The sequence below is a fragment of the Strongylocentrotus purpuratus genome, unplaced genomic scaffold, assembly GCF_000002235.5.
Source record: "Strongylocentrotus purpuratus isolate Spur 01 unplaced genomic scaffold, Spur_5.0 spur5_scaffold_17, whole genome shotgun sequence".
Classification (NCBI taxonomy): Eukaryota; Metazoa; Echinodermata; class Echinoidea; order Camarodonta; family Strongylocentrotidae; genus Strongylocentrotus; species Strongylocentrotus purpuratus.
In genome coordinates, this window is record NW_022145602.1 from 19518897 (window position 1) to 19546066 (window position 27170).

The 27170-nt window shown below is 37.4% G+C and overlaps 1 protein-coding gene across 1 annotated transcript in view; it reads left to right on the plus strand.

The window, feature by feature from the left end:
- LOC100893999 overlaps window positions 1-26763 on the plus strand; it is a 32585-nt gene extending 5822 nt beyond the window's left edge. Inside the window, exons 2-5 of the mRNA XM_003725674.3 lie at window positions 18000-18341; window positions 19131-19259; window positions 23442-23530; window positions 25965-26763. Of these exons, the coding sequence (XP_003725722.2) occupies window positions 18000-18341; window positions 19131-19259; window positions 23442-23530; window positions 25965-26177 (773 nt within the window). The 3' untranslated portion in view covers window positions 26178-26763. The remainder of the gene's footprint in view (window positions 1-17999; window positions 18342-19130; window positions 19260-23441; window positions 23531-25964) is intronic.
- Window positions 26764-27170: the final 407 nt, after the last annotated feature.

Below are 27170 nucleotides of genomic sequence, written 5' to 3' on the forward strand. Positions count from 1 at the left end.
CATCGATTTCGTAACGAACCTGGGACCTGGGAACAAAAAGAAAGCGAAGCAAAATAATGGGAATACCGTTCAAGACAGTGTGATCACATCCGGATGACATTGAATGATGAGAAAAGTGCGTCTACAGTAAATTGTCAGACCGGGGAAAATGCTACCTGTCTCTTGGCAAACAATAATCATTACCGGTCCAAGGCCCTCCAACCGAAATTTCAGATTTTACACTAATATAAAAGTATTTCCTTAGTTTAACAAGGTGGAAGTAAGCGCTTCACATGTAGTTATCATTGTCATAATTCTTGGGGTTTACGTTTGGATTAAAGCTTCTGGTCGAATGCCCTCCTTTCATGTAAACTGTCACAGTGGTATAGCTAAGGATGTGCATGGGGGCAAAGTTGCCTCTATCGAATCGCGGAAGTAAAAAAAGAAAGAGAGAGAGAGAGAGATCATTTTAAGGATACACTCTAAGAAAAAAGGGTGCAAAATAAAAGTTTGCATATTGCATGCATATTCATGATTACTGTCCACGTGTTCACTTAAAAATACATTTATCATATGATTTGTTAAGCAAATTATGACAATGCACATCAATTTTGTGATTTGTATTTTCCTTCGGCAATCATTAACCAATAGATTATTTTGTCTGATCATGTTACAATTACATTCACGTTTTAGCAATATATATATTGATTATAATTATGATTACTAACCAAGAAACATCATGTATGTTTATTTTGTGTACGAGCAAATGTCACGAGTATTCCTCGATGATGGGTGCAGGATTGCACCTTTTAAAGGGTGCAGGGTTGAACCCCTTAAGGTGCTGCTATTGTATCGGTTTGCACCCCTAAAGGAGCAGGATTGAACCATTAAGGGTACCTATGTCCCCTAAAAGGTTCAATCTGGCACCCTTTTAAAGGGTGCAGGATTGCACCTTTAAAAGGGGTGCAGGATTTAACCCCTAAAGGCGCTGCTATTGTTGCATCGGTTTGAACCCCTAAAGGTGCAGGATTGAACCATAAAGGGTACCCATGTCCCCTAAAAGGTTCAATCTGGCACCCTTTTAAAGGGTGCAGGATTGCACCTTTAAAAAGGGTGCAGGATTTAACCCTAAAGGTGCTGCTATTGTTGCATCGGTTTGAACCCCTAAAGGTGCATACAGTAGTTGCACCATTTTCCTAGTGTGTAGATAGAAAGAAGAGAGGAAGAAAGGACAAATAAAAGGCAAATGATTTGATTAGGCCCTATGTTCCCCTCTAGTCCACCTAACCACAGCCTTGTTTTTCTCATTTCAACGAATAAGAGCAGTGCCCGGGTGCTCACAAAGACGTCGCACAGTGGGCCAGGGAGGAACCAAAGTGCGCCCAAACTCATTTTGGGGGATTTATTTTTTATAAATCCAGAGGAAATGTTTAGATTTCCAGGTATTTCCGCTTAAATGTTATTGTTGATACCAGACTTGGCTGTCTGAATCTGCCCGTTATTATGTTAGAGCCGTTTTCCTTGCAACATTGCCCCAAAAATGTGTTCATTTCAGAACAAGTGTCACGCGCCCCACGCGTCGTGATTTATGACCGCGAATCCTTCATGATTCAGCCGCCGACCAAAATAAACTCATTTTTCGGGGCAATGTTGCAAGGCAAATCGGCTTTAACAGAATAAAACGCAAACAATCCGCAGCCAAATCTGGTATCAACTTTATGCTTAGACATCAGAGAAAATGTTGGTAATCCAAACATTTCCTCTGGATTTATTAAAACAACATGGATGATTAATCCATTTTTCAGTGAATTATCCTATAATATGTTATGAAGATTGTGTTTCTATCCATTTTAACCCATGAATGCAGTGAAATGAACTATCAGGAGAATGTGAGAGAAATTTCATACCAATAACTTCAAAACTTCATGTTAAATTGTAAGATGTATAAAATAAGTCACTTTTGAACTAAAACTGTGAATAGGCCTATGTAAGATTTTGTTGTTTGAAGGAGTACATTTATACCTTCATTGTGCATACTGGAATTCAATATTTTACTGAAGTATTCTTTCAACTGGGCAAGAAAAAAAATTTAAAAAATAAATCACCCAAAAAGAGTTTTGGCGCACTGTGCGCCGGTGCCCCCCAAATTTCTAGACCCAGGCCACGCCATAATCCGTAATGATTTATAATTGCCATGGTCGCTGGAAGTAAAGATTTATATTGCCCGAACAAGCAAACTGAATGTCAATCATTTTCCACATGGAATGACAGACCTTAGATTTAGATTTAGGATAATGATCATGAATTTGAAAAAAAAAGTATGATTGGAACAAAAAACATAAGCAACAGAGACGAGATAATTTCATATATATTAGATCAGTGCGTGGTCATAAAATATGTATTACGAAGCTAGGTGAGCTAGGAACAAATGAACGTGTTAAGAAGGTGACATACCTATCATTAACAAACTGATTTACAGACCGTCAAATCTTGTTAAACCATAATTTCAAATGACAGAGAAGAGTACGTTTGTATGTATTGAATTGAATTTGAATTGCAACATGAAAATTACATCGTCATCGTCATCATCATCATCATCAACAACAACAACAAAAACAAACTTATCAACAACAAAAGAAAGAAGAACATATGAGTTGAATTAATTTGAAACATAATTATAACAAAAGAAACAACAAACGCAAACTGAAACTTGTTCATAATACAATATGGTTTATTACAGTGTTACCATTAGTAAAACCACGCACCACTTAAAGAAATACTTTATATTAAAGATGTCTTTGATAAAGTATGTACCTGATAACTTGTATTTTTTTTACGTACTTAGAAAAACATAGATAACATCCGTGACTAAAATGATGTGATTGCTTTCTCCTCCTGCAAATACCAATCAAACCCTTCTACTTTTTACTTACAATGTACACTTTAAAAGCTTTAAAAAATATTATTGCAAATGCTATGATATGACACGGGTTAAAAGTTGTGTAATGCCGTGGTCTTGGTAGCTTATCCTCGATTAATTCCCCGGTTTTAACGTCTATTTAATCGTCGCGTACCTTAATTACTGTTTGGATGTTAAGAAATTGACCTGCGTTGCACTACAGTGGGCCAAGTGTCGTACTATATATACCAATTAGGAAGACAGATGGTACGTGAATTGATGAGCCTCTTTAATACAAAAAGATTAAATGAACCGAATGTCATTAGAACAGACGCTTTTGTAATCAGTGTAAATATTTATCCTCAAGTTCATGTATTCGTGCATTGCATTCCTCTGACAGGTTTCGTCTATTTCCTGTTATTTTACTCGCCCTCTTGACTACACTTTCCATTTTCCTAAAGTCATCATTCCTACATGCACAAAACCAAACAACACAGTTGAAAATAAAAATACCCTCGGAGTGTAATATCCTTTTGTACACTATAAATGTGGGTAATATATATCTGTAAAGCGCTCAGACACGTCGTTGTGTCGATGTATTTGGCGCTATATAAAAGCGGATTATTATTATTATTATTATTATAAAGTGACCGTCAAGTCATTTGTAACCAAACTCAGTCGGTAGATTCCCTTTGCCCATTACTGAATATTTTGAATCAACCTTGTTTGATACTTATCTCGTATTGTGATGTTATCGTTCGTTTTAAAATTGAATGAAAAGTGAATTGTATGGAAATAAATAATATTCTCAATTTAAACGACTCAATAATACCATAAACACAAAGCCTATAAATGCCCTAAAGGTTTAGGACTAGGTACCATGCCTACGCTTCCTATACCGATCTGTCGCTATTCTTTGAATTTGTTAAATGCTTGTTGAACTTGTTATTTCCTCCCACGCAAAATCGGTGAAAAAGATTTGCACCCGCCTTAGGAATGGTAAAATCTAAAAGGCCTATGACCAAGCATCATACTCGAAGGAGTTTAATATTGGAGTAATATAGACGTCAGTTATCAAGAATATACATTCAGTACACGCAGAAATCAAAATATAGTTACACAAAATCTTCGATTCATCAAAGCCTCATCAACTACAGGTAGGTAAAATATATACTCCCCCAAAAAAGAATTGTGATTAGACGTTTTGTACTGCCGATTTTTCTTTTCCTATTGCATCACATTCTTTCATGTTACTCAAAGTAAAACCATTAATAAGTGATGGGGAACAACCATTACCAAAGGTAGCTAATTTATTCAAGAGAGAAAGTGATTGAGATTTATCGAATGCACGATGCAAACCTACAAAGGCTACTTCATTAAAATTTCCGTTGTCCACATTTTCCGACTATTTATTAACCATGCATAAAAGGGCTGTTTTCGGAAGCAATCCAAATTGTGTCTTATGAAATAAAACTTAATGCGATAGATATTGGAATGCATTTAAATAAACCTTTTCTTTAATTATTCTCGATAAAAATGGCAATAAAGAAACAGATCTATAGTTGTTTTTTTAGTGGTTGTATCCCCTCCTTTAGGAATTGGTATTTTCCAGGCATCGGGATGTACTGATGTTTGTAGAGATAGATCGAGTGTATAATCTAAACTTTTTATTATCTTAGGAGTTTTACAAAATATGTTTTGCTAACCACACAGTGAGGTAATGATATCCAGTTTCGTTCTTACAAGAAAACGGTTTTATCTGTTTAATAACGAAATCGGCTTAGATATTTAAAAACAAAATAAAGGAAATTGTTTTTTTGTAGATTTATATTTATTTTCTTGTGGGTTTTACATACATACCACTTACAGTTTCTCTATCGAGTTCAATTTCTTCAGTGAGCTTCGTAAAGGAGTCAATTAAAATGTATTAAAACATTCCACTCATTCTCTTGCATGTGATTTTTCAACATGAACAACAAGAATTTGAAATCTTCTACTAAAACATGATAGGGAATCTTTGACAATTTTGGTAGAACCATGTTTCTTTATTACAAACTAGAACAGAAGAAAGGCAATACGAAGCTAACTGCTGGTACCAAAAACGTTATAGCTCGCTTACCAAATTACAATACACACGTTGTCTGACATCAGAATTGTTCAAAGCCAATCGATATATATCAAACGTATAGAAAAAGCATACCTTAAGTCCATGGTCGTTATTTCTGATTTCGGAATTCACACTCTTACCAATGACTAACTAGGCGGAAACTAGCGATGTCAAATCAAAGGCCACCTAAAGTTGATTGCTAGTTTCTCGTCCGGGTTCTATGAGGAGGAGGGAGTTCCATAGTTTATAATTTCCCTGTATATAATAATGCAATTCAAGTCAATTTGTACAAAAAACATATCAATTACATTTCATTTTAAAACAAGGTGTAATTGCATTAGGCTATATTATTTTTTTTATTTTTATAGACACACTTTTCACAGCCACACTCCATATTGCCGAAGGTTACAACAGCTGCCTTGCATTGAAATTTCGCGATAACATTGGATCGAAAAAAGGAGAGAGGAGGGGACGAGAAACTATAATTTCATCTTATTTGGCTTAACATTGATTTTGATAAAAACTCACTTACCCAAGTATTTTGTGCTCATTATCTGCTTGGCGGTCGAAACGTATTGATATAATTGACCTTCAACGTACAAAAAAAAAAATGTCCTTGACCTTGATCAGTGTCCACTGCACCGTGAACAAATGTTGGCGTTAACACGTGATAGTAAGAACACGTGTCTATATATTTTGTTGATCAGGAAGAGGGTACCGGAAAATATAAGTGTTTTCATTGACATTGGTATGACATGTGGTTAAAGGTATATAATATGCTGCGTCTATATACTCAACTACTGGTTTTATAACCAGTCAAAGGCCAGCTGAGCCGGATGCGAAAGTTAATGTGGTTAGATCAAATAAGGTGCGCTTATAAAAATGACGCCCGGCTGGAATGCTCACCAGGGAGTGGAGAACGTGCATACATTGTGTGCGGGTAAGCCTGATTCCGATGACCGGGGTAATAATATATCTGCGTTTTGAGAGGGCCCGCGATCCTGAAATGCGCTATAAAAGAACGAACTATTATGTCCCTTTTGCAGCCAACATCAAATTCTGTAGAACTTTGTAGGAATTATGAATAAGTCATGTATGTCCCATCTGTGAAATTTAAATATTAGCAGTGTCGTGATATTCAAATTATGCAAGGAAACCCGTTTACCTTCTAGAGTCAGTGTCACTGTCAGACACTATTTTCGCCTTTAAACCACATCCCGGAGACCTGTGTGTGTTGCGTTTGACGTTTACACCATACCAAAGTGTATTAAAGGAAATGATCTTTCCCGGTTAGTATTTTTTTGCCCTACAATCATAGGGATGGCATGTCAGAAACTGTTGCAATATTCTTGCTATGTTTTAATACTGTTAAAGGTGAAAGACCGGTAGTGGTAAAATTGCGGTTCAAGGGTTTTGGGTGCAAAATATCCATTCAATATTGTTTAAATATTGCCTTCAGAGGTTTAGATGGCAATACAAAAATATGCCAAATGTGTTAAATGTTCAAGTGCATTCGCGATATCTATCCAGGCCGGATCGATATGATAATCTACCAAATATATCAATTAGTAGGTGGTTTTCCGGCAAAATTTGTATAATCACGTATTAGAAAACATATCCTTTCACATGATAGGTGATAAGAGCTTCCATTTCATTTTTTGAGGGGGGCGTTCCAAAAACTGGTCTATACATTTAAGACTGAATTCGCCTTAAAGTCTTCAATGTAAAATAGTGAAATATAGGTCAGGAATCTGAGAGAACCCAACTTGACGTAAATACATTTAGGTCATTCCCAAAAGTCTAAAGATATAATCAATATAACATATTAAATAAGGCATATCATTAATTTCTAATTTTTATTATCATTATTATCTTTATCACATTATTACTAAGATTGTCATATTTCAAATATTAACATTCCAACATGCTCAAGGCTCTTTGGAAATGCAGATGGAACATATATCATTATGTCCATGTATTATAAAGCCTTTTGATTGATCGTAAGGTTAATATTGAGCGTAAGTCTATGGCTCATCTTGTATTTATCAAATGTAAGATCTTTCGTAACTCTTTATAATACACGGCCTATGTGATATGAGCTGTACAAGAACGAAATGTTATAGTTTTTAAAGATTATTTACCCTAATCAAGGCATGATCCTAGGATCTTTCATTCATGAATTTGTTTCCCATTCAGATGTTCGACTAGAGGTAACAGTTTTTTTTTCCAGGCCTTAAGATAACATAAAGTTGAGTTCATACCCTTCACATTTTTGTATCATTAAACACATGGCTATGTGAATGAGGACGTAGGGCCTTTCTATCAAGCAGTTTCCAGTCACTTTAAAGATAAAGGTGAGTTCTGGTCATGCGATTGCATTGTGAAAGAAAAGGTGTGGAATGGATCAGAAAAAAGTTGATCATGTAGCATGTAAGTATTGGTGTGTACTGTAAGGTTCTGGAATCATCAAAATCATAATCAATTTGGCCCAGTCTTAGTAAAGTAACAAGCACTGTACACAGAAAGATGTATATGGGACTACACACATGGTGTCGGGCCTACTTACTTTGATTTCCTTATCTTTCTATGCTCATTATTTGGCCACGACGGCCAGTATACATTTTCTACCAAACTTGTTTGGCAAATGACATTTATTTATAATCTTGAACATTCCGTGTAAGTTTCGTTTGATTCTGTGAGAATACGTGTTTTTTTTTTTTTTTTTTACCAGAACTCAAGTTTATCTTTAATATGAATTCAATTCATTTTGTTTGGTTTACGCTCTCAATAAACGAGGTAGACCTTTAACCCATTCCCACTGTAAATATCCACCTTGCCATTTAATGGACTCGTGATGTGAGAATCTCACTCATATTTAAATGACTATGCTTCCAATAACTTCCGATTGGACAATCGGTCAATGCCATTGGTGCGTTATGTCACTTATGTGCCTTGATATCGATGCCTATCAAGGATATCGTATCGGACGATCGACTGGAGGGTAAGAAAACTTCAACAACAAAAACCTTTCCTATTTTTTCGAATTATCCGAAAATGTCAGTGGTCTCTTTCTCTTATTTTACCGCTTCTTTGAAAGGGGAAGTCCACCTTGATGTTCAGTTTACTTTAATATAAGAGTTAACATGAGAGGAACAGGTCAGTGAAAGTCTGAGCAAAAATCGAATAAAATTAAGAAAGTTAGGCTTTTTTTTCAACTCAATGACACTTTTATACCCTATATGTATTTTATGTCCCATAGATATCATGTTCAGATTTCGTAGTACGTCATTGTCATGATCACATGTTTCAATAGATGATGCAAAGAGCAGATCAAATTGCCTCGGGTTGATTTTTTCAAAAGTAGTTGCAATCGTGTTATTAGATTTTCACCGAACGGTCCAAAAAATGTGAGTACTTTGTAGCGATTTATACAAGCCTACAGGGGCGGATCTAGCTTTTTGCCAAAGGGGGGGAGGGGGGTTCTGACCCAGTGACAGATCCAGGATTTTCCAAAAATCGCGCCGGTTTACTGTTTTACTTTCTTTCTTCTTTTTTTCTTCTTCTTTTCTCCCCTTTTTTTCTCCACTTGGCGGCCCAAGGGGGGTTTAAACCGCCGAACCCCCCCCCCCTAGATCTGCCCCTGGCTTATGTAGCGATTTATACAAGCCTAGTCTACAACAAACCGATATTCACTGTGCAAAATCAACATGCCGATCAAAACATCCATAGTCGACGGGATCCGTTGGTTTACTAAACGCTTTTAAAGTACCATGATTTGTGTGAATTTGTACAAGCTTAATTAAAATCGGTAATAAAAGATCAGCATACAAAACGTTATTATTGTAATCTCCGGTCAACACACAAACTAAATCAATTTATGACGCTATTTTTAAAAAAAATTTTGTGTGTAAAAAGGCAAAGTTCTTTTCAAAGGTTTCCTCCAACTTTTATAGGTCTTTTAAAACTTTTTTTAGAGTCGGTTTACAAATCGTAAGGTAAGATTTATTTTCAATATAAAAATGGCAAGGCTTTGACCATATAGAGTATTGATTACGGAGAGTTCCCGCCGACTCACGAAATTAAGAGGTTTCTTATTTCCCATTTCTTCTTTCTTTACTGCTGGTTTACACCGTTAAAGGGCCACTCTAACCAAAACGGGCTAAAAAAATTTAAAAAAAAGACATTCAGAGCTGTATTGCGCAACTATTTATGACGTCACTGCAGGCGCCTCTCCGGTGAAAAGGATTTAAATGTCTTTAAAAAGGCAAACTATGATATTATTTGGAACAAAAAAGACATTTATCCGAAAAATGATATGCACTTGAAAATCCCAATACGTTTCTGGCAATTTCGTCATTCCTAATGTAAAGTCGTTAGTTGTATAGGTCAAATCGGACATGCCCGCAATGACGTCTAATGTGTCATCACATTAGGGCCCAACAAGCGTGAGAACTGTGACAAATGGATGGTTATTATCATTTTGGAAAAATCAGAGGCTGGAATATTAATCAGTAGAGGTGTATTCATGTTTTGAAAGGCTATGCACCATATGGAAACGTTTGCTTGTATTTGTCTCATAAAAGAATTTGACCACAAACTGACTCCCACACGGTGTTGAGTGCTCAGGGGTCACAGGCCACTGGCTTCATCGGGCAGGTAGTTCCATTATGTGAATGGGTAAATTAACTATTACAAAATGAGGGGACACATCACATTGTACAATAGGGACACACATTGTTTTTATTGTGCAGAACATACTCTTTTATTGACTTATTGCATGAAACTATAAAACCAAAATGCATTTTGTATTCTAACAATTGGAGTACAAAGAATAATAACAGGTGAATGAAAGGCATTACACATCACAAACACCTGGGGAGGAAGCATTCATAAATTTGAATACATTATAGTTGATAAACGACTCCGATGAAACTATAAAACCAAAAAGAAATTTGCGTTCTGGCAATTGGAGTACAAAGAATGATAGCAGGTGAATAAAATGCTTTAACAGCAACACAAACACCTGGGAAGCTAGGAAGCATCCATAAATTTGAATAATTTAGTTGATAAACGACTCCGCATGTGAACGTTTGTTGGAGCAGAAAGCAGTGGATTCTTAACAACACGAACCCATTTAACAGAATGTCGGAACGTAAATTAAATTTGGCGCGGTTGAAAATGCATCTTTATACACTGCGATTTTAATGGTACGATCCAGTAAATTAAAACAGTAAAATGGCTCTTATTTTAAAAATACTCATTAAATAAAACCCAAAACTTCAGTGATATCAGAAAAAATATGTTATATCCTACTAATAATTAAAAAAGATGTATAAACATTGTGAAAGTGTCGCATTTTACGATAAAAGACACCGATTTAGCCAAGATGACCTCATTAGTGCGCTTGCATCAGGGAATTCAAGGTCAAAAGGTCAATTCAGACGCTGATAAGTTATTGGTCGAGCCTTTTTGTTTCCTTTATTCTGACATAATTATACAATCAATCAAAACAAGTTAAATACCAGAAGAAAGCTAACGATTAGTATTTTCATTAACCGCTTGCCCCAAAGTCGCTTGACCACAGTGAAACGAGTGAGAGCTTGCGAGAGCGGCCAAAGTGTGATTGAAACTCGCTATTTGTTATTCTTCAACGTAAAAAGAGACGACATTGTGCTGGATAAATGTATTTTTCCGACGAAAGTACAGAAAATTTGCATATGGTCTTTTTATATTATACTTTATGAAATGTTACCCGAGTGACTTCCGGGCGCCCCAATGCTGGAAAGAAACGCACATTTTAGAAAACTTCACTTTTTCATGGAAAAATGCTTATTTGTTCTATGCACGCAAGTCAGATTGAGCGGATGATAAAACGTTTCCATATGTACGTCTGAAAGTGGACTGAGGCCGGCCCCGGAGGCGGCTCGACGTATGTGTAACACCAACTTTTTTTGAAAAGCCAGACTGAGGCCAGGTGGACTCAGTCCACCTCTGGATGTGGTTTGAGGCCGGCCTCAGTCCCGCAATCAGTAGGTGTAACACCAAAGTGGACTCGGGGCCGGCTTATAGGCGGAAGTGACGTGACCTGTCATCATAATCAACATAATACATCGGGCGCCCTTTGCCACCTTCTCTTATGTTATTCTTTGTTTTTATCATTCTATCACTTTCTCTTTCTATCTTTCCTTATGTTATTCTTTGTTTCTTCCTTCTATCACCTTCTCTTATGTTATTCTTTGTTTTTATCATTCTATCCATTTCTCTTTCCGTCTTTCCTTATGTTATTCTTTGTTTTTATCATTCCATCACTTTCTCTTTCTGCCTTTCCTTATCTTATTCTTTGTTTCTTCCTTCTATCACCTTCTCTTATGTTATTCTTTGTTTTTATCATTCTATCCCTTTCTCTTTCTGTCTTTCTGAAGTCCGCCCCAACTTCAGCTCGTGAAAAGGCGATGTGAGGCCGGTCTATGTGTAGCCTTTTGACAAGGCCTCGTGACTCTAAGCGGCTGAGATGAGTCTAGATACCCGGAGTGAACGCGCGACCGAGTGACGGAACGTCACGAGGCCTTTTGGAAAGTGGGTTTCACTGCTGCGCATGAATTATTCATAGATACATATTAACATGCCAATACGCCTACTTTGGATTTATTGACCAATCAGAACGGCGATCTCCCAGTTGGCTTCGTTCGTGATTCGTTCCATGTAGAGGTCAGTGGTCTTAGCACGTAGAGTTTACTGTGTGTGTGTGTGTGTGTGTGTGTGTGATGGATACTACTATGCTGACGTCGTGCGAGGATACGTTCGCTGATTGAACGCTCCATTTTCTGGAGCGAATTCTAGTCGGAAACAAGGGTTAACATAAGAAATCCAAATCAGATTGATAAAGGCCACTAGGATGGGCTCCTCGCTCTCGCGTTCACTTGGGTTTTCGCGATTAGTCTCGTTTTAGTCGCTCGGCGTCTATCAGACAAGTGGCCTTGTTTAAAGGCTAGTCTATGTGTAGACGCAAAATTGCGGGCCCGAGATCATGGTTTGATGATCTCGAGGCGGCTTCAAATCGCAGGTGTGAGGCCGCCTCCGGGGCCCGCTTTAAAAGCCGACGCATGTGTAACAGTTGGGTTAGACTGGCCCTTTAACTATAAAGGGTATTGTGACATAATCCGCTCGAATACAAAATTACGTGCCAAAGCAGACATTAAGAAACTCTAACTGCACAAGGTCTATGTGACGGGTGTTAGGGAGGGGGTCCAGATCTGCCGTCCCTGCTTTATTGAGCTTGAATGTGTTGATCGATCGCTGCAATGTTTGGCAGGTATTTCAGGAATCATAACATTATGCCATCTTCTTTGTTCTTTTCTTCTCAATCAATATCTTCAATTTAAAAATAAAAGAAGTAAATAATATGTTTAAATATAGTCTGTATATGATATGGCAGTCAAATTCAGACTCTATATAGAAAGGACTTCAAATGTACCAAAAATATTGAATCTTTAAAGTTCACGCAAACTAAGGGATCTAGGATCCACAAAACAATTGAAAGAAGAAAACACATTGAAATTGTCATTGGATTTGTTAAAGGTGTACACTTTTTAAGCAAGCAAGCAAGCGAAAACACATAACAAACGAAACAAAATTAAATAATTTAATCAGGGGCTGGCATTAACAAAAAGACCCTTGAAAAAAGGGGTACCTTCAAAGGGAAACCACAGGGAAAAAAATATATAATATTTTAGACATTGGCATATGTGTTTATATAAACCCCCTGCATTGTGATTAATAAATTTAATACCAGGGTCATGGTCCAAGATACTGCTTAAAGGGATCCGGTAACTTTGTCTCAGATTCTGAAACAAAATTATGGATTTAGCTCATGATGCAATGATAATTATAAACCTTTAGGTCAGTCAGGAACCCCATGACTTTTACAAGCCGATCGCCTGACTGATTATCAAGATATTTATGATTAGAATTACAAATTTTGAAAACCGTTCGCCTGACGGTTTTCATTACACTACAGTCTATTGGGGAAAACGAGTATGGTAAAACCGGTCACTCAACGATTTTTACTTTTTGAGGCACTTCTTGATCATTTTGAAGCGCAATTTTTTTAGGGCTTCAATATTACACCATATCACAGACACTGATAACACGTAGGGCCGTGTATCTCAGATTTAACATTGTTAAACAATCCCTTTAAAGGGACTATGTCCCATTTGCAGGCCAAAAAAATGAAAAAGTTAAATTCCAACTGCATTTGAAAGATAACACTAATTTAGAACTTCCCTAAAAAAAGGTGGGGCTTGAAAATGTCTTCAAGTGGGAAAATAACGACTATTAGTTGTCAAATCGACTTTAGGGCTATAGAGCCCAAAAGTAATAGTCTTGATATTCAGACAATTGTACCGAATGGTCATACGTTTTATGCTGCGCAAAGATTCAATCAGTTTAATCTTGGCCATCACAAGAAGTAGGTTATTGATGTAGACAAATGCTCATGTATCCTTTACAACTCTTTTCATGTATTTTATTACCAAAGAAGAAAAAAGCCAGTCAGTCACTCAATAGTGTCTAAAAGTGAAGTTTAGCAAGTAAACGGTTTTCCTTGCATAATTTGAATATGAGGACACTGCTAACGTTTAAATTTCACAGATAGGACATACATGACATATTCATAATTCCTGCAAAGTTCTACAGCATTTGAGGTTGGCTGCAAAAGGGACATAGTACCTTTAAGCAGGGAGGTGAGACTTTAACTCACATGCCCTGCTTTAAGCATAATAGTTTGAAGGTGCGTGTGTTTGTCTTAATTATTATTTACGAGCGAGTGAAGCGTTGTTAGCGAGCATAACGAGCGAGATTTGAGGGAAATTCGAGAAAAAAAAAGTTGCACTTTTGAAGGCCAAAAGCAGCCATGATATTGCTGTTAATATATGCAAGGTCTTTCCAGCTTTTGTTTATTTTATGGTACTTCATGTCTTCAAATTTCATATGAGTCACATTGAAGCAATTTCAATGTCATACTAGGGGAATAACTACCTTTCTCAAGAACCTTGTTTTCCTGCATTAACCTATATATGTTTTTTTTTTTTTACAGGAGTGTCTTGTTTATCTAAGATCTTTGGCTTTGCTAGGCTAGCCCTCTGTCCCGGGATCCCGATCTCTCTCTCTCTCTCTCTCTCTCTCTCTCTCCCTGTCTTTCCCCCTCTCTCTCTCTCTCTCTCTGCCTTTCCATCTCTATCAATCTCTCGCTCTCACTCTGTATCCCATTTTCTCATTCCCTCTTCCTTACCCTTTCCTTATCTTTCACATTTATTCCCTCCCTTTGTCTCTTTCAGTTTCTCTCTAAAAAAAAATCCATTATTACCCCATTATTGCCGAGTTGGGGGGGGGGGGGGTGGGGGGTCCCTCCATATCGTGGTGGATGGTCTATTCACAGTCAGTTCGCTTTCCCTCCCTGTTTCACATAAGCTGACAATTACGTATTGTGTCTTCAATATCTCTTCAATAAGTCTCGATGACAAAATATTTAACATCCAAATATCCATAAATATTATAAGGGTTTTAACGATTAATAGGGGGAAATACATTAAAAAAAAAAAAAAAAAAAAAAAAAAAATCAATTTATTTTTTAGTTAAAACAAAAAGACCAAATTTTGGGTGAAATATGACGCACGCCTAACCTCCAGATTTCCGTATGGTCTCTGATCACCATTGTGTGCATTTTGTTCATTGATAAAAAATCTCTTTTCTGAAGATACCGAAGTACCATCGTCATATTCGGAACTCGTCCAGGTTACGGGTTCTAAACAACAGAACCTGCGCATGAGGTTCTCCGCGGAATCAATCAAGCAAGGGGCTGAATCAGAGCAGATTCATTTTTTGGCGCTGTTATGATCGCCACACCATTGTTCAGCACATGTCTGTAACTAGTGCAGCCGTGACAACTTGGCCGGTATGACGTCACACTTCGGTACTCTTATAGACCAACCCTGCAAATGAAAGAAATGGCTTACTTTTTTAAAACTTTTAAACTTGTAACAATATTTTCCGGTAGAACGCTTCATCGATGACCCAAAAGCAGTAAATTAGGCCAAGGCGAAAGCTTAATTTCAAATGAATAGTTTGTACACAAAGTATGGCTTGTGTAACTTTACAGCTGGGTCAATATAGACGAATTCAGTAACAATTATGTATTTTAAAAAACAAAGGGGAAGGTTACAATAAGCGAAGTGCAATTAGGCTACCTGAATGCATCCCTTAATTTATGTGTGTCATTTAAGGATTTCTCCCTCCGTTAATACCCCTCCCCCCTCTTTCTATCTTTATGTACTTATGATAATTGCGAAGACAATCAACATATCGACACTGGCGATTTCAATATTCATATGTGTCATTCCCTGTCAAGTGTTAACATTAAGAGATATTAAATATTGAAATGAATATGAATTGTATAGGAAATAAAATAGGGTGTTGAAAGAGAATCGAATATAAATATTTTCCTTTTATTAGTATATAGGTCCGGCTCTCAACGTGTTTACCAGCCGATTTATTCCAAATCTGGTTGCACAATTACATTAAAGGATGTTAATATGTAGTCAGTTCGGGTTAAGTTTAGCGAAGTGACTGGTGATCAGAAGGCGGAATGTTGATAGTACAGCAATGTAGTATCAAAACCAAATGTAACATGTAACAGAATCAAAATGTAACATCCATTGCTTTAATTCGAAGTCATGTCAGCGCATGAAAAGTATGAATCTACTCTCGCTGCTGTATATTGATATTGTCAGATAATAGGTGATTTAAGATTATCTGTGTTTGTATAGACAATACGGATGTTAAACAAGGTTAAGTCTAGTGTTGTAATTAGGCTGCCTGTTACAGCACTTCACATGATTAATGATATAAACATGATAACATTCGGAAGTTGCAACTTAAAACGAAACCACTTGAGGATTTAATGAGAGAGAGAGTGAATTAGCATTATTGTGGTTCAGATTGAAAAAATAAATCTCCTTGTACAATGTTTATAATTAGTTGCTGGGTATACCGGCTTTTGTTTCAGATTACACCAGTTTGAATTTATTTAAAGCTAGATTTAAGGATGAGAGAATGTAATCTCAGTTTGTAAATGTAAAGATAAAACGACGACAATGAATTACAAATTATACAAATACCTTATATTTCATATATATTGATTATTTTTTATAGATCTGTTTCAATCTTTTACATCGTTTATAGGTCATCCCCTGCTTGGTTGTTTATTTACTTGTATTTTATTGTAAGTCCTCTTAGTATACCTTGCATATGATTTATTATTGTCTACAGAACATGATGAAAGTATGAAGGGTGTTGCTCAATAACATTCATGTATAACAAGTGTATTCCTCTTTTGGACCAGTTTTGGAAACGCCCTCTTCTCAAAAAATGAAAAGGAAGCTCTTATTACCAATCATGTGAAAGAATATGTTTTGACTAAAACGTGATGATACAAATTTTGCTGGGAAACCGCCTTCTAATTGACATATGTGGTAGATTATTATATCTATCCAGACTGGATTGATATCGGGTAGTCCCATATACATCTTTCTGTGTACAGTGCTTGTAACTTTACCAAGACTGGGCCAAATTTCTTATTATTTTGATGATTCCAGAACCTTGCAGTACACACCAATACTTTTATATGCTAGATGATCAACCTTTTATGATTGGTTCCACAACGTTTCTCTCACAATGCAATCGCATGACCAGAACTGGTCTACACCTACGAATTTCGAATGATCTGATTTTTCCCAGGTTTACTGTCGAAACCAAAATGAAGGATTGTTTACCTAAATGCAAATAGCAAATTATATTACCAGATAACAATCCGACATTTTGTTTGCTCCAAGAATCAATGTTCACCTAATTCGCACGGATCACATAATGGATTTGAACTGAAACCGGTCGCCCAAGAGGTCACTTTCCTGTAAACGGATGGGCCTGAATGTCACAGTGGCGTAGAAACAGAATATATTTCGTGGGGGGGGGGGGGGGCCCATGTCTCTTGATAAATGAGAGAGGGAGAGAGAGAGAGAAAGATAGATAGAGAGGGAGAGAGAGAGAGAGAGAGAGAGAGGGAGAGAGAGAGAGAGAGAGAGAGAGAGAGAGGGATCGTACATTGAAAAGAAATGAAAACAGGAGACGGAATTTGACGTGAAGATCATGAAACGACCGCTCTCCCTGGTACAAACCCTCGTCTGTCGCTGCGCTAATAGTAATAGTGTCTGCACTGTGAGAATAAGCGTACAGGGGAGGGGGGGGGGGGGGTGTTTCACAAAACTGGTCATCAGTGACAAAATGAGCTACTGAGATCCTTGCTTCTGATTGGTAATCAGCACATTTTTTCACAATTTTTTGTCAGTTGTCATTGTAAAAAGACTTTGTGAAACACCCACCAGGTCACTGCATATAGGCTCCGTACTTAAACTGGTCTGGATACAGCCATAGACTGACAGGGCTAGGCTCTGTTCAAGGCTGTAGGAATTCCGGTAAAGTGTCAAATTGAAGTACGTGTCTGCATGACAACTCCCTTCCCACAGTCTCATCCAGGCGCGGATCCACGGGGGGGGGGGGGGGTGCCAGGGACCCCTGGCAAAAACAGTTAAAAAAAACGGGCCCCCAACCCTGGCAAAAAAAAAATGTGGGAAAAGTTTATTACCACAATTTTACCTTTAAAAAGATTAAACAAATTAAGTGCCCCCCCCCCCCCCCAGTTGCTATGGATTTGAATCGACCACATCACTGCGAGACTGTGAGCCCCTGGCGGTTTAACATCAAAATGATATAGGAAATAAATTGTAGATTAGATGTTGTTGCAAGTATTGTTTAAAATCACATGGCTATTATTATATTTTTTGTCATTATTATCAATATTATTATCGTTATTATTATCCTTTTTATCATTAGAAGTAGCATTATTATTAATATTATTATTATTACTCTTGATTATTATTACTGTTCATATTACTTCCACAGCCACCATTATTAAAAGCCCTGGTGGATGGTCATCCGTGGAAGGGTCAAATTTCACTCTTGGATGCTGGGTAAGCCTCACAAATAACAACATGAATGCCGACACCGTATGCCGAACCAGAATCCGATTCACGAAGAACTCGACGAGCATTGCCGAAGGCCCGAGGCACATCCGTTCGGGTTCTACTCGGGATGTAAATACCAACCGTATCAACTGCACCATGACGATATTTCGGCTACGTTTGGAAGACTCCGGGTTGTACGGGTGCTGCTGGCCTGACGTCGCGGGGATGTGTTCCCGTCATCCGACCAAGATGCTTACAGTCATGCCAGCTTTAACTGGAGGTGGGTATATTGATTGATGCTGTATAATACATGTACACTGACTGTAAACAATATTACGAAAAATAAGTGGGGGATGCCGGGGGGGGTGGAGGCTGTATGACTAATTAGTAACTGTGCCCATAATCATCAGGGGCGGGGCACGATTTACCTATTTACGAGTCTACGACGCATACAAGAACACCGACCCTGTTTAAAACTTCACGTACATGAACAAAAAGCTAAACAATGAAAAACAAACATCAACAAAACAAGACAAAAAATAAATCAAAATTACCAAACAATGTTAGAAGTGACATTTTATTCTCTCAGAACGGATATAAAAAAGATGTCCAGCTGCCAAAGTGGTCGAACTTAAAGCAGCTCCTTGTTCACTTGACCCTTAAAGGCCCACTGTACTACTTGTAGCTACTTGCGCCCTCTATATAACAAACAATGCCTAATCGGTGACCATTGGTCCCCCATGATCCTCTTTTTCTTATGTTAACTGAGAGCTGGGTTGATGAGATAACCACCTGTCCAGTGACCTTGCAGGGCAGTCTAATCCCTCCTGTAAACTACGGCAGATAAGCTGAAGTTTTGCCCCAGCATGTTTTACTTTTCTGGCATCGCCTTCTTCTGCTTTGTTGTGACTATTTGTTACTTTATTAGAGTAAATTGAACTGTTTCTATTAAATAGAAATGTGACTATATTCAAGTCGTTATAATAACTTCCATTTTTGTCGTCAAGTTTTTATGTCTGGTTTTATCATTTGCTTCATCATTTTATTTTCGTGCTGCTTTTTTGTCCAGCTCCGACCACTACTCCAGAGTCACCGACTACATCATTAGACAGGCTGCTGACAGGGAGTAGAGCACCCAGTGAACACAACGAAGTAGTCTACCGAACAATCTCAATGAGGAGCAGTACAGCATCATCAGGTGTGTAGCCCTAAGGGGGAGTAGGGGGGGGGGGGGGTATCCGGCTTTTGCAATGTGACCCATTTTGAAACCCAAATACCTTGAATGCTCACGACAAATTGTCCTTTTAATTCAGGAATCTTTCCAGATTGTGCCCCTGTTTTAATACAAAATACCTGATCCACGTCCTTTGCTATAAATGTGATAATGAGATAGATTTAATGAAAGCAGTCTGTAGCTCATTCCAGAACTTGGTAATGTGTGTATAGTAAGTATAATATTTATAAGAGCGGTTATGGTTGAAAATATGATGTCACTCACTGAGCACGAACAAAATGAAACTCTCAATAGTAAATGAGACCGCCGGGATAGTTCATCGTCCCGTCAACGTACCCTGCAAACATCCGCAATAACAAGAATGTCCTCGGCATGTCGAAGAAAAGAAGTCGTCTTCTGAGATGGAGTAAACGTCCTGATCAGACGAAATAAGGAGGGAGTAAAGAGCAAACAGGGTCATGGCCATACCTCTCTGATTCCTTCTATCTTGAATTTTGATTGTAGAGTGCATGGAAGGAATTTCAGATCGGAATGCAAATAGAGAGGTCATTTGTGATTTCACATTTGGGTCAAAGGTCAAAGTGAACAATACATTACAGTTTCACTTTAAGAAGCCGTGTCGTATGTCGCACCCTGGGGGTAGTTCCAGGATTTCAAGAAAGAGATCAGAGGGGGAGGAGAGGGATTAATCTCCCCAAAATTTAAAAAGCAGGGATTCTAGGTAAGGAGATATTTACAAAAGAGTTTGAATATTTGTTCGATAAATATATCTCATTCCCTTTTAATGCACCAGTGCTCATTTCCAAAATGTGTTGTTATTCTTGCTACATGTAATAAAACAATCGCGAAGGCTTTCACAAAAAGATCAATTAAAAGGCGATTTTAATATCCCATTGTCATTTGAGCTGCTCACAAAAATGATGTTCGGGTTATATGATATGTAAGTGTACTGTTCACAAACTTGATAAGGTGATACTTTGGGGCTATTACACTTGCCTCAGGTTATATTGCTTGCTTGAAAGTCTTCGTGATTGTGAACAATTTGTCTCCTTGTTATTCTCTTTGTCTCTCTCTATATACATTTCTCTCTTTCTTTATCTCTCTATGTAATTATATAACCCTACCTATCTCTGTTTCTAGCTGCATCTCTCTCTCTCTCTCTCTCTTTTTTTTCTCTCTCTCTCTCTCTCTCTCTCACTATATATATATATATATATATATATATATATATATATATATCTTTCTATCTCTCTATATCTCGCTATCTCTCCTCTTTTCGTCTCCTTGTCTCTCTATCTGGCTCCCGTCAATACATACGAATTTTCCATGAAACTCAGAAATTCAATTTCGATGAAGATTTATATTCTTCATTTGATATCTTTTTTAAAACTATATTTTCACCTTGAATTCATGACCCCCCCCCCCCCCCCCCCCCATTTTGTTGTTGTTGATAAGCCAGTGCTTCACAGATTGCTAAACTTTGTCTTCATTTTCGATTTCAACTTACAGGTAATACAAAGTTTTGGGGAATTTTGGAAATTGGGTGGATAGTGATTCTTAACAATTTTGATATATTTGGATGCCCCTGTGGATGTATTATAAGCACAAGAAAATTTAGCCCCTAAACACTTCTGCTTTCGAGAAAAATGGAATATAACAATTTATCGGTGCTCCCTGTAAATTTTGATAAATTTTAAAAAGCGCCTACGGCTGTACAATGGTAGCTGCGACCATGAAAATCTCAGAATATGCAGTTGTGATATATAATTTCCAAACGGGAATAGCTAATCGGTCGATTTTAGTCTAGAAATACTGTTTTATAGCTTAATAATATCTTGACCTTCAGAGGTAGCTATACAACATAATGAGTTTATTATTTACAGTTTCATAACTTTAGACTCGATTTCAACCGCGACAACGATCACTGATTATTGTAGGATCGCATATGCTTCCAAAATGTCCATTTGAACCAAATTTATGACCCTATACCAAAACTTTGTAATACCTTTAATACCATCAGCTCTGTGACCCACCGTGTTATGAGGTCAGTGTTGACTTGCTCTTGATCGACGACGTCCAAAAAGCAAACACAAATTGCCCTTGTTGACATGTCTAGACATAAATCATATCATACAATTTATATTTGTGTACGGGGATGACCTATAAACTGTGTGACCTTTGTGTGGCATTTCACCATACACCACAATATACTAAGAACTTTATGTTTTTTCTAGCCCCCCTATATATACAATATGAATTTGCATGTACTATCTCTATCGTCAACTATATAGTTTATATAAGTAATGACATTGCGATATATTGACAAAGCTTTTCATCCAAATTATCTGTTCATTTCGTGTAAAGGTATTTTTTTGCGATAATGGATACTCTTGTCTAGGTACTCGTATCAAATATGTTTAAAGAATTCGTTAAACTGATCACCATTTTTGTTTTTACCTTGGACTTTAACTATGGGAAATCCTTTTTTAGAGAGCCAACGGGTTATGAGACCTTGCTTTTGAACATCTAAACCATTTATTTATTTTTCAATTTCAAATTTAAAGTGACTCAGTGACATTGTTGAAGGTTGATGAAAAAATTTAATTTTTGTGTGGAATGTTACTTATTATATTCCTTCTACTGTACTTACCCTCTAACATGCAAATATTCCTAATGAAATTCTCAAACCACACAGGTGTTTATGGTTTTCTTTGAAGGCGTCACTGTGCTACACCCTCTAACAGTGATTAACAGTAAATTCTCCCAACCATTTTTGAAATTATCCAACCGTTTTTCCTTGAAAATAAGACATAAGATAGGCTTTTAAAAATATGTCAACACTTAAATGTCTGGAATGGTATAAAAAGCCAATTTATTGCTCTGTGATGATTTTCATTCACCTAAAATGTAATTAAAATAGTTCTGTTCAGTGGGAGAATCGATCAGATCAGTTTTTCCCTATTTTTATCAATAATAATATTCTGTTTTCACTCAAACTTTCTGATTATCTTTAATTGTACATTTAGCACCGAAGTCACTACCTTAGCACCATTTTCTCTCATCTGAACAATGTTACAAAGTCCCTTTAATTCCTATTTACTTTATCTCGATTTGCTGTTCATACAGCAGTGCTAAATTTACCATAACAAAGCGCAATTTCATATAAACATGTGAACAACACAAAATGATTGAGTGAGGTGTAACCTTGTATTGACACGCAAATGAAACAAATTTCCAATCATTGGAAATAAATTTGAAAATGAATATGAATATGAATAATAATAATAATACATAAGATTTATAACATTTATTGACAGTCAAATGCTCAAGGCGCAGCTTGTGCAAAAGATGAAATACATACATGGTACATTTATACAGAGTGCAATAGGAAAGGTACAGACATGAAAGGTTATGGTAATCAATTATAAGCTACATTAAAGATAAACTTGAGTTCTGGTAATGCGATTGCATTGTGAAAGAAAAGGTGTGGAATGGATCAGAAAAGTTGATCATAAAGCATGTAAGTAATGGTGTGTAATGCAAGGTTCTGGAGTCATCAAAATCATCATTAATTTGGCAGAGTCTTGGTAAAGTAACAATCACTTACACAGAAAGATGTATAGGAGACAACACACATGGTGTCGGGGCTAGTACTACCCTGATTTCCTTATCTTTCTATGCTCATTACTCAGCCAGTATACATTTTCTTCCAAAATTGTTTGGCACATGACATTTATTTGTAATCTTGAACATTCAGTGTAAGTTTCGTTAGATTCTGTGAGAATTCATTTTCTTTTTTTTACCAGAACTCAAGTTTATCTTTAAACAGATCTTAATGTCCAAAAGATGTCATATAAAATCATATTATACACGCGACTTATTTTATATCTACTCATTTTACTTTCTTTTCCCTCGGCAACATGAGGAAGTGGTTAGTCCTATTGTACCATTCTCTTACATTTAAATTACCCATGGGAAAATGACGGCATCTCTGTTTATACAGTCAAGTACCATGAAATAAAAGAGTGTGAGAAAACGCGTTCTAATAGGTCAAATCGGATTGCACAATCCTTTGCATCCTTTATGATTATAGACTTCTCGTTTTTAATACTTTTTCTCTTTTCTTTTGATTATTTTCACATTCAGGAGGAGAAAATGAAGCCTACAATCAGAAATCGAGATCCTCTATTCATAAGACAATCTGGCCGCTTCTTCTTGTGATAGCAGTTCTTGTGGTAAGTTCGCAGACTTGGAAGCTGTATATCTAGGCGCGGATCCGGGGGGGGGGGGGGGAGGCGAGCGAGCCTTGCCTTCCAGGCTGTTGCCCCCCTCCCCATCAAAAAAATAAGAGAGAAGATAGGAAAGGGAAAGAAAAAAGGAAAAGAGGGGGGGGGGCGAAAGGTCGAAAGGGCCTTGCCTTCCAGGCTGTTGCCCCCCCCCCCCCCTCCCCATAAAAAAGTAAGAGAGAAGGAAGGAAAGGGAAAGAAAAAAGGGAAAGAGGCGGGCGGGGGCGAAAGGTCGAAAGGTCCTTGCCTTCCAGGCTGTTGCCCCCTCCCCCCATAAAAAAAAAATAAGAGAGAAGGAAGGAAAGGGAAAGAAAAAGGAAAAGAGGAGATAAAGGGAAGGGAAAAGAAGAAAAGCTTTCGGGGCTCTGCCCCTGGACCCCACCAGGGGGTCTAAGGCAGGCCCCTGAATGCTTATCTGACCGTTATAAAATGCTACAAAATGTTACAGGGGGCTCAGCCCCTGGACCCCATGCCAATTAGTGACCTGACAGTGTCATGAATAAGGTATCAAAATATGCTTATCTGACCCGACTTAAATGCCCATATCCCCTTGACCCCTACCAGGGCTTTGCCCTTAGACCCCACGTCAATATACGCTACGCTCTACCTGATCGTAAATACTTTAGCCTCCCCCACTATCTTTGAAAAACGTTCAGCGGGGCATGTAAGAGTGGGGGTGAGGCAGATTTTTTGTCTGCCCCCCTCCAAACATTTTGCTCATTACGCCACTGCTGGTCACCATTACGTACTAATATTTGGCTCGCATAATTTCAAATTAGCCCCCCAAGAAAGAAATCCTGGATCCGCCCATACTGATACCTTCATATTGTCAACCGAAGGTCGTTCACACGACGACTGAATAGTAAGACTAAACTGCTTGAGCGGCTGTCATTGAAATTCTGTTCCTTTTCTTTCTTGTTTTCAGTATGCTTTTTAACTTTGATAGATTTTGTCTTTTTTCTTTATTTGTTTTGTTTTTCTTTTGTATTTGTTTGCCATGTATCGTCTGCCCTTAACAAGCTTTAATACCCCCCCCCCCCCCAACAAACAAAAAAATGTCCTTTTTCTAATAACCGTGTGGACGCCAGGTGAATGTCACATACTGTTTATTTTCCAACTATCAAAACATTACGCGAACCCTCCTCATCAGCTGCGTTCAAAAATTGGTAAAGTTTCGAAATTCTAGGCACCCCCACCACCCGCGCATCATGTACTTATGGTGGTGATGATATAAATACATATGCATACATGCCAACATTTGAAAATCAGAAATCTGTACAAATTATGCTATTTTTAAAAAAAAAGAGGAACAATCCTAACTCTCCTATTCAATACTACAGACAAATTTGTACAGGAAGAGGAACACCTGCATTAAAATGATAATTATCTTCTCCCAAAAAGAGGAATGTTCCTCTTTAATCTGAACAGTTGGCATGTATGCATATGGTTATTATGATAATCAAATTTGTAAGCACAATACAATTACTTACGACAAATTACCTTCGGGAATACAATGATGTATTATTTGGGTAAATCAGTTACTGTGATTCCCACGAGGTTAGCTGAAATACGTGACATTTTCCAGCCGATGTGAATTACATAAAAAAGTGGAGCAGTAACCCCCGAGGCATTTACCTCGTATAAAGTCCAACTTGACCTTTTATATCAAGATTTATTTCCAATTCATGGGCCGACGGCATCAACGTTGCAATATTTGTTGTCATCAATATGTCGGTTTTGCACAGGCCAAACAAGGATGATGGGTCTTCCTGCCATTATTTTCTTGTCTTGGGGTCAAATGTTTTTATCTGAAACAACGATATTAAAATTAGTGGTATGTCTGAAATTTGAAATAGTTTAACGAAAATAGAGAACCTGTTCAGTTTCTTTCCGATCTAATTTGCCTGTTTTCTATGTATGAGTTTGCCGTAATTCATTTATGTCTGGAAAACACTATAAACTATGTTAAAGGAAATATTCTTCTTTTTCGTCTTCTCCTTTTTCTTCTTCATTTTCTTCTTCTTCTTCTTCTTCTTCTTTTTCTTCTTCTTCTTCTTCTTCTTCTTCTTCTTCTTCTTCTTCTTCTCCTTCTTCTTCGTCTTCTTCTTCTTCTTCTTCTTCTTCTTCTTCTCCTTGTTCTTCTCCTACCCTCCTCTCCCCTTCTTCCTCTTTTCGCTCTTCACTCTTTTTTCCTCACCTCTTTCTCTTCCTTTTTCTTTGCTTCTTCTACTTCCATCTTCTCTTTCTTCATTCCTCTTCTTATTTTCCATTCCTACGACCACCATCACCACAATCTTTTACCATCTGTATTGTGCCTGCAGTTGATGATTTATAAAGTATTTTTTTATTTCTCTGATTTCGTTTGTTTGGTATACGTATTCAGATCCTCATCGTACTTGGCAAGCGATACGTGAAGAGGAAATCGTCCGACGGACACTCATCAGTTACGTCCAGAGACCCGGAGAGTCCGGACCATGTATCAACGGTCCTCGACCACAGTTTTACATACGATACAGACAGTGGGGTTGCTACCACCACTACCACAACCACCACAACAGTGCTCAATCGATTACAGGATGAAGATTCGCAGAGATGATCTCGAAGTTTACATATTTGAGGAGTTGACACCTATTGAAGTAAAGACTAGTAAAAGACTAGAGACTGAAAACAATGAAATATAATCCTAAGCTTCAAGCTGAAACCTTGTGCAAGATGGTTTAGATTGTTTGTAGAAAAAGTGGGATGTATTGATTGAAAGGCTAACGAGAGACTGAAAAGAGACATGAATTAAATCTCGTCCGTTTGAAGTCGTTTGACCCCGTTTGACCTTTTATTCGGTTCAAAGGTTATTGGCATGCCTATATAATGAACACTAAAGATGTGCCAATAGTCACAATGGTGGTGCTGTCCGTGCAAGAGTGAAGAAATGCAAAGAAAATGTAGGCCTAATGAGACTGAATGTGCTGATTTCTTCACTGTTTTCAAAATTGTATTTTTAAATAATTATATAGCATTAACAATTAGCAAACATTTATCGAACTTGAGAAAAATGAGTGAATATACATGAGTAGGCCTACTAAGAGTGATTCAACACTACGAAGATCTCACTTTACATATTGATGGCAGGTCAAGTCACCAACATGCATAAGAGAGAGAGAGAGAGAGAGAGAGAGAGAGAGAGAAATAAGGGATGAGACAAACACAGAGAGAGAGAGAGGGGCATATATTATATGATGAAACAAATTTGAATGTCTGTACGAGCTGTGCCAATCTGTTTAAAATATATATTGTGATAGGCCTAATATTATACATGTATATACTAGAATCGATGTATCCATTCGCACTTGCATTATTCTTATATTTTGCCCATCTAAAAGTACTTATTACTACATTTCTGTACACTGTATTGAATTTTGTACTAAATACCATGAACATTATTTTTATGATGCATTTTGAAAAGAAACGTCGTGTATTACTGAAAGAATGGAAAGTCGGACTACTTGTGTTTTTCATTATTCCCGGTATGCAAACGCTTCCTTTGTGAGAGCGTACGACTCCCGGGTACGACTTGAAGGTTTTGCGCAAGGGC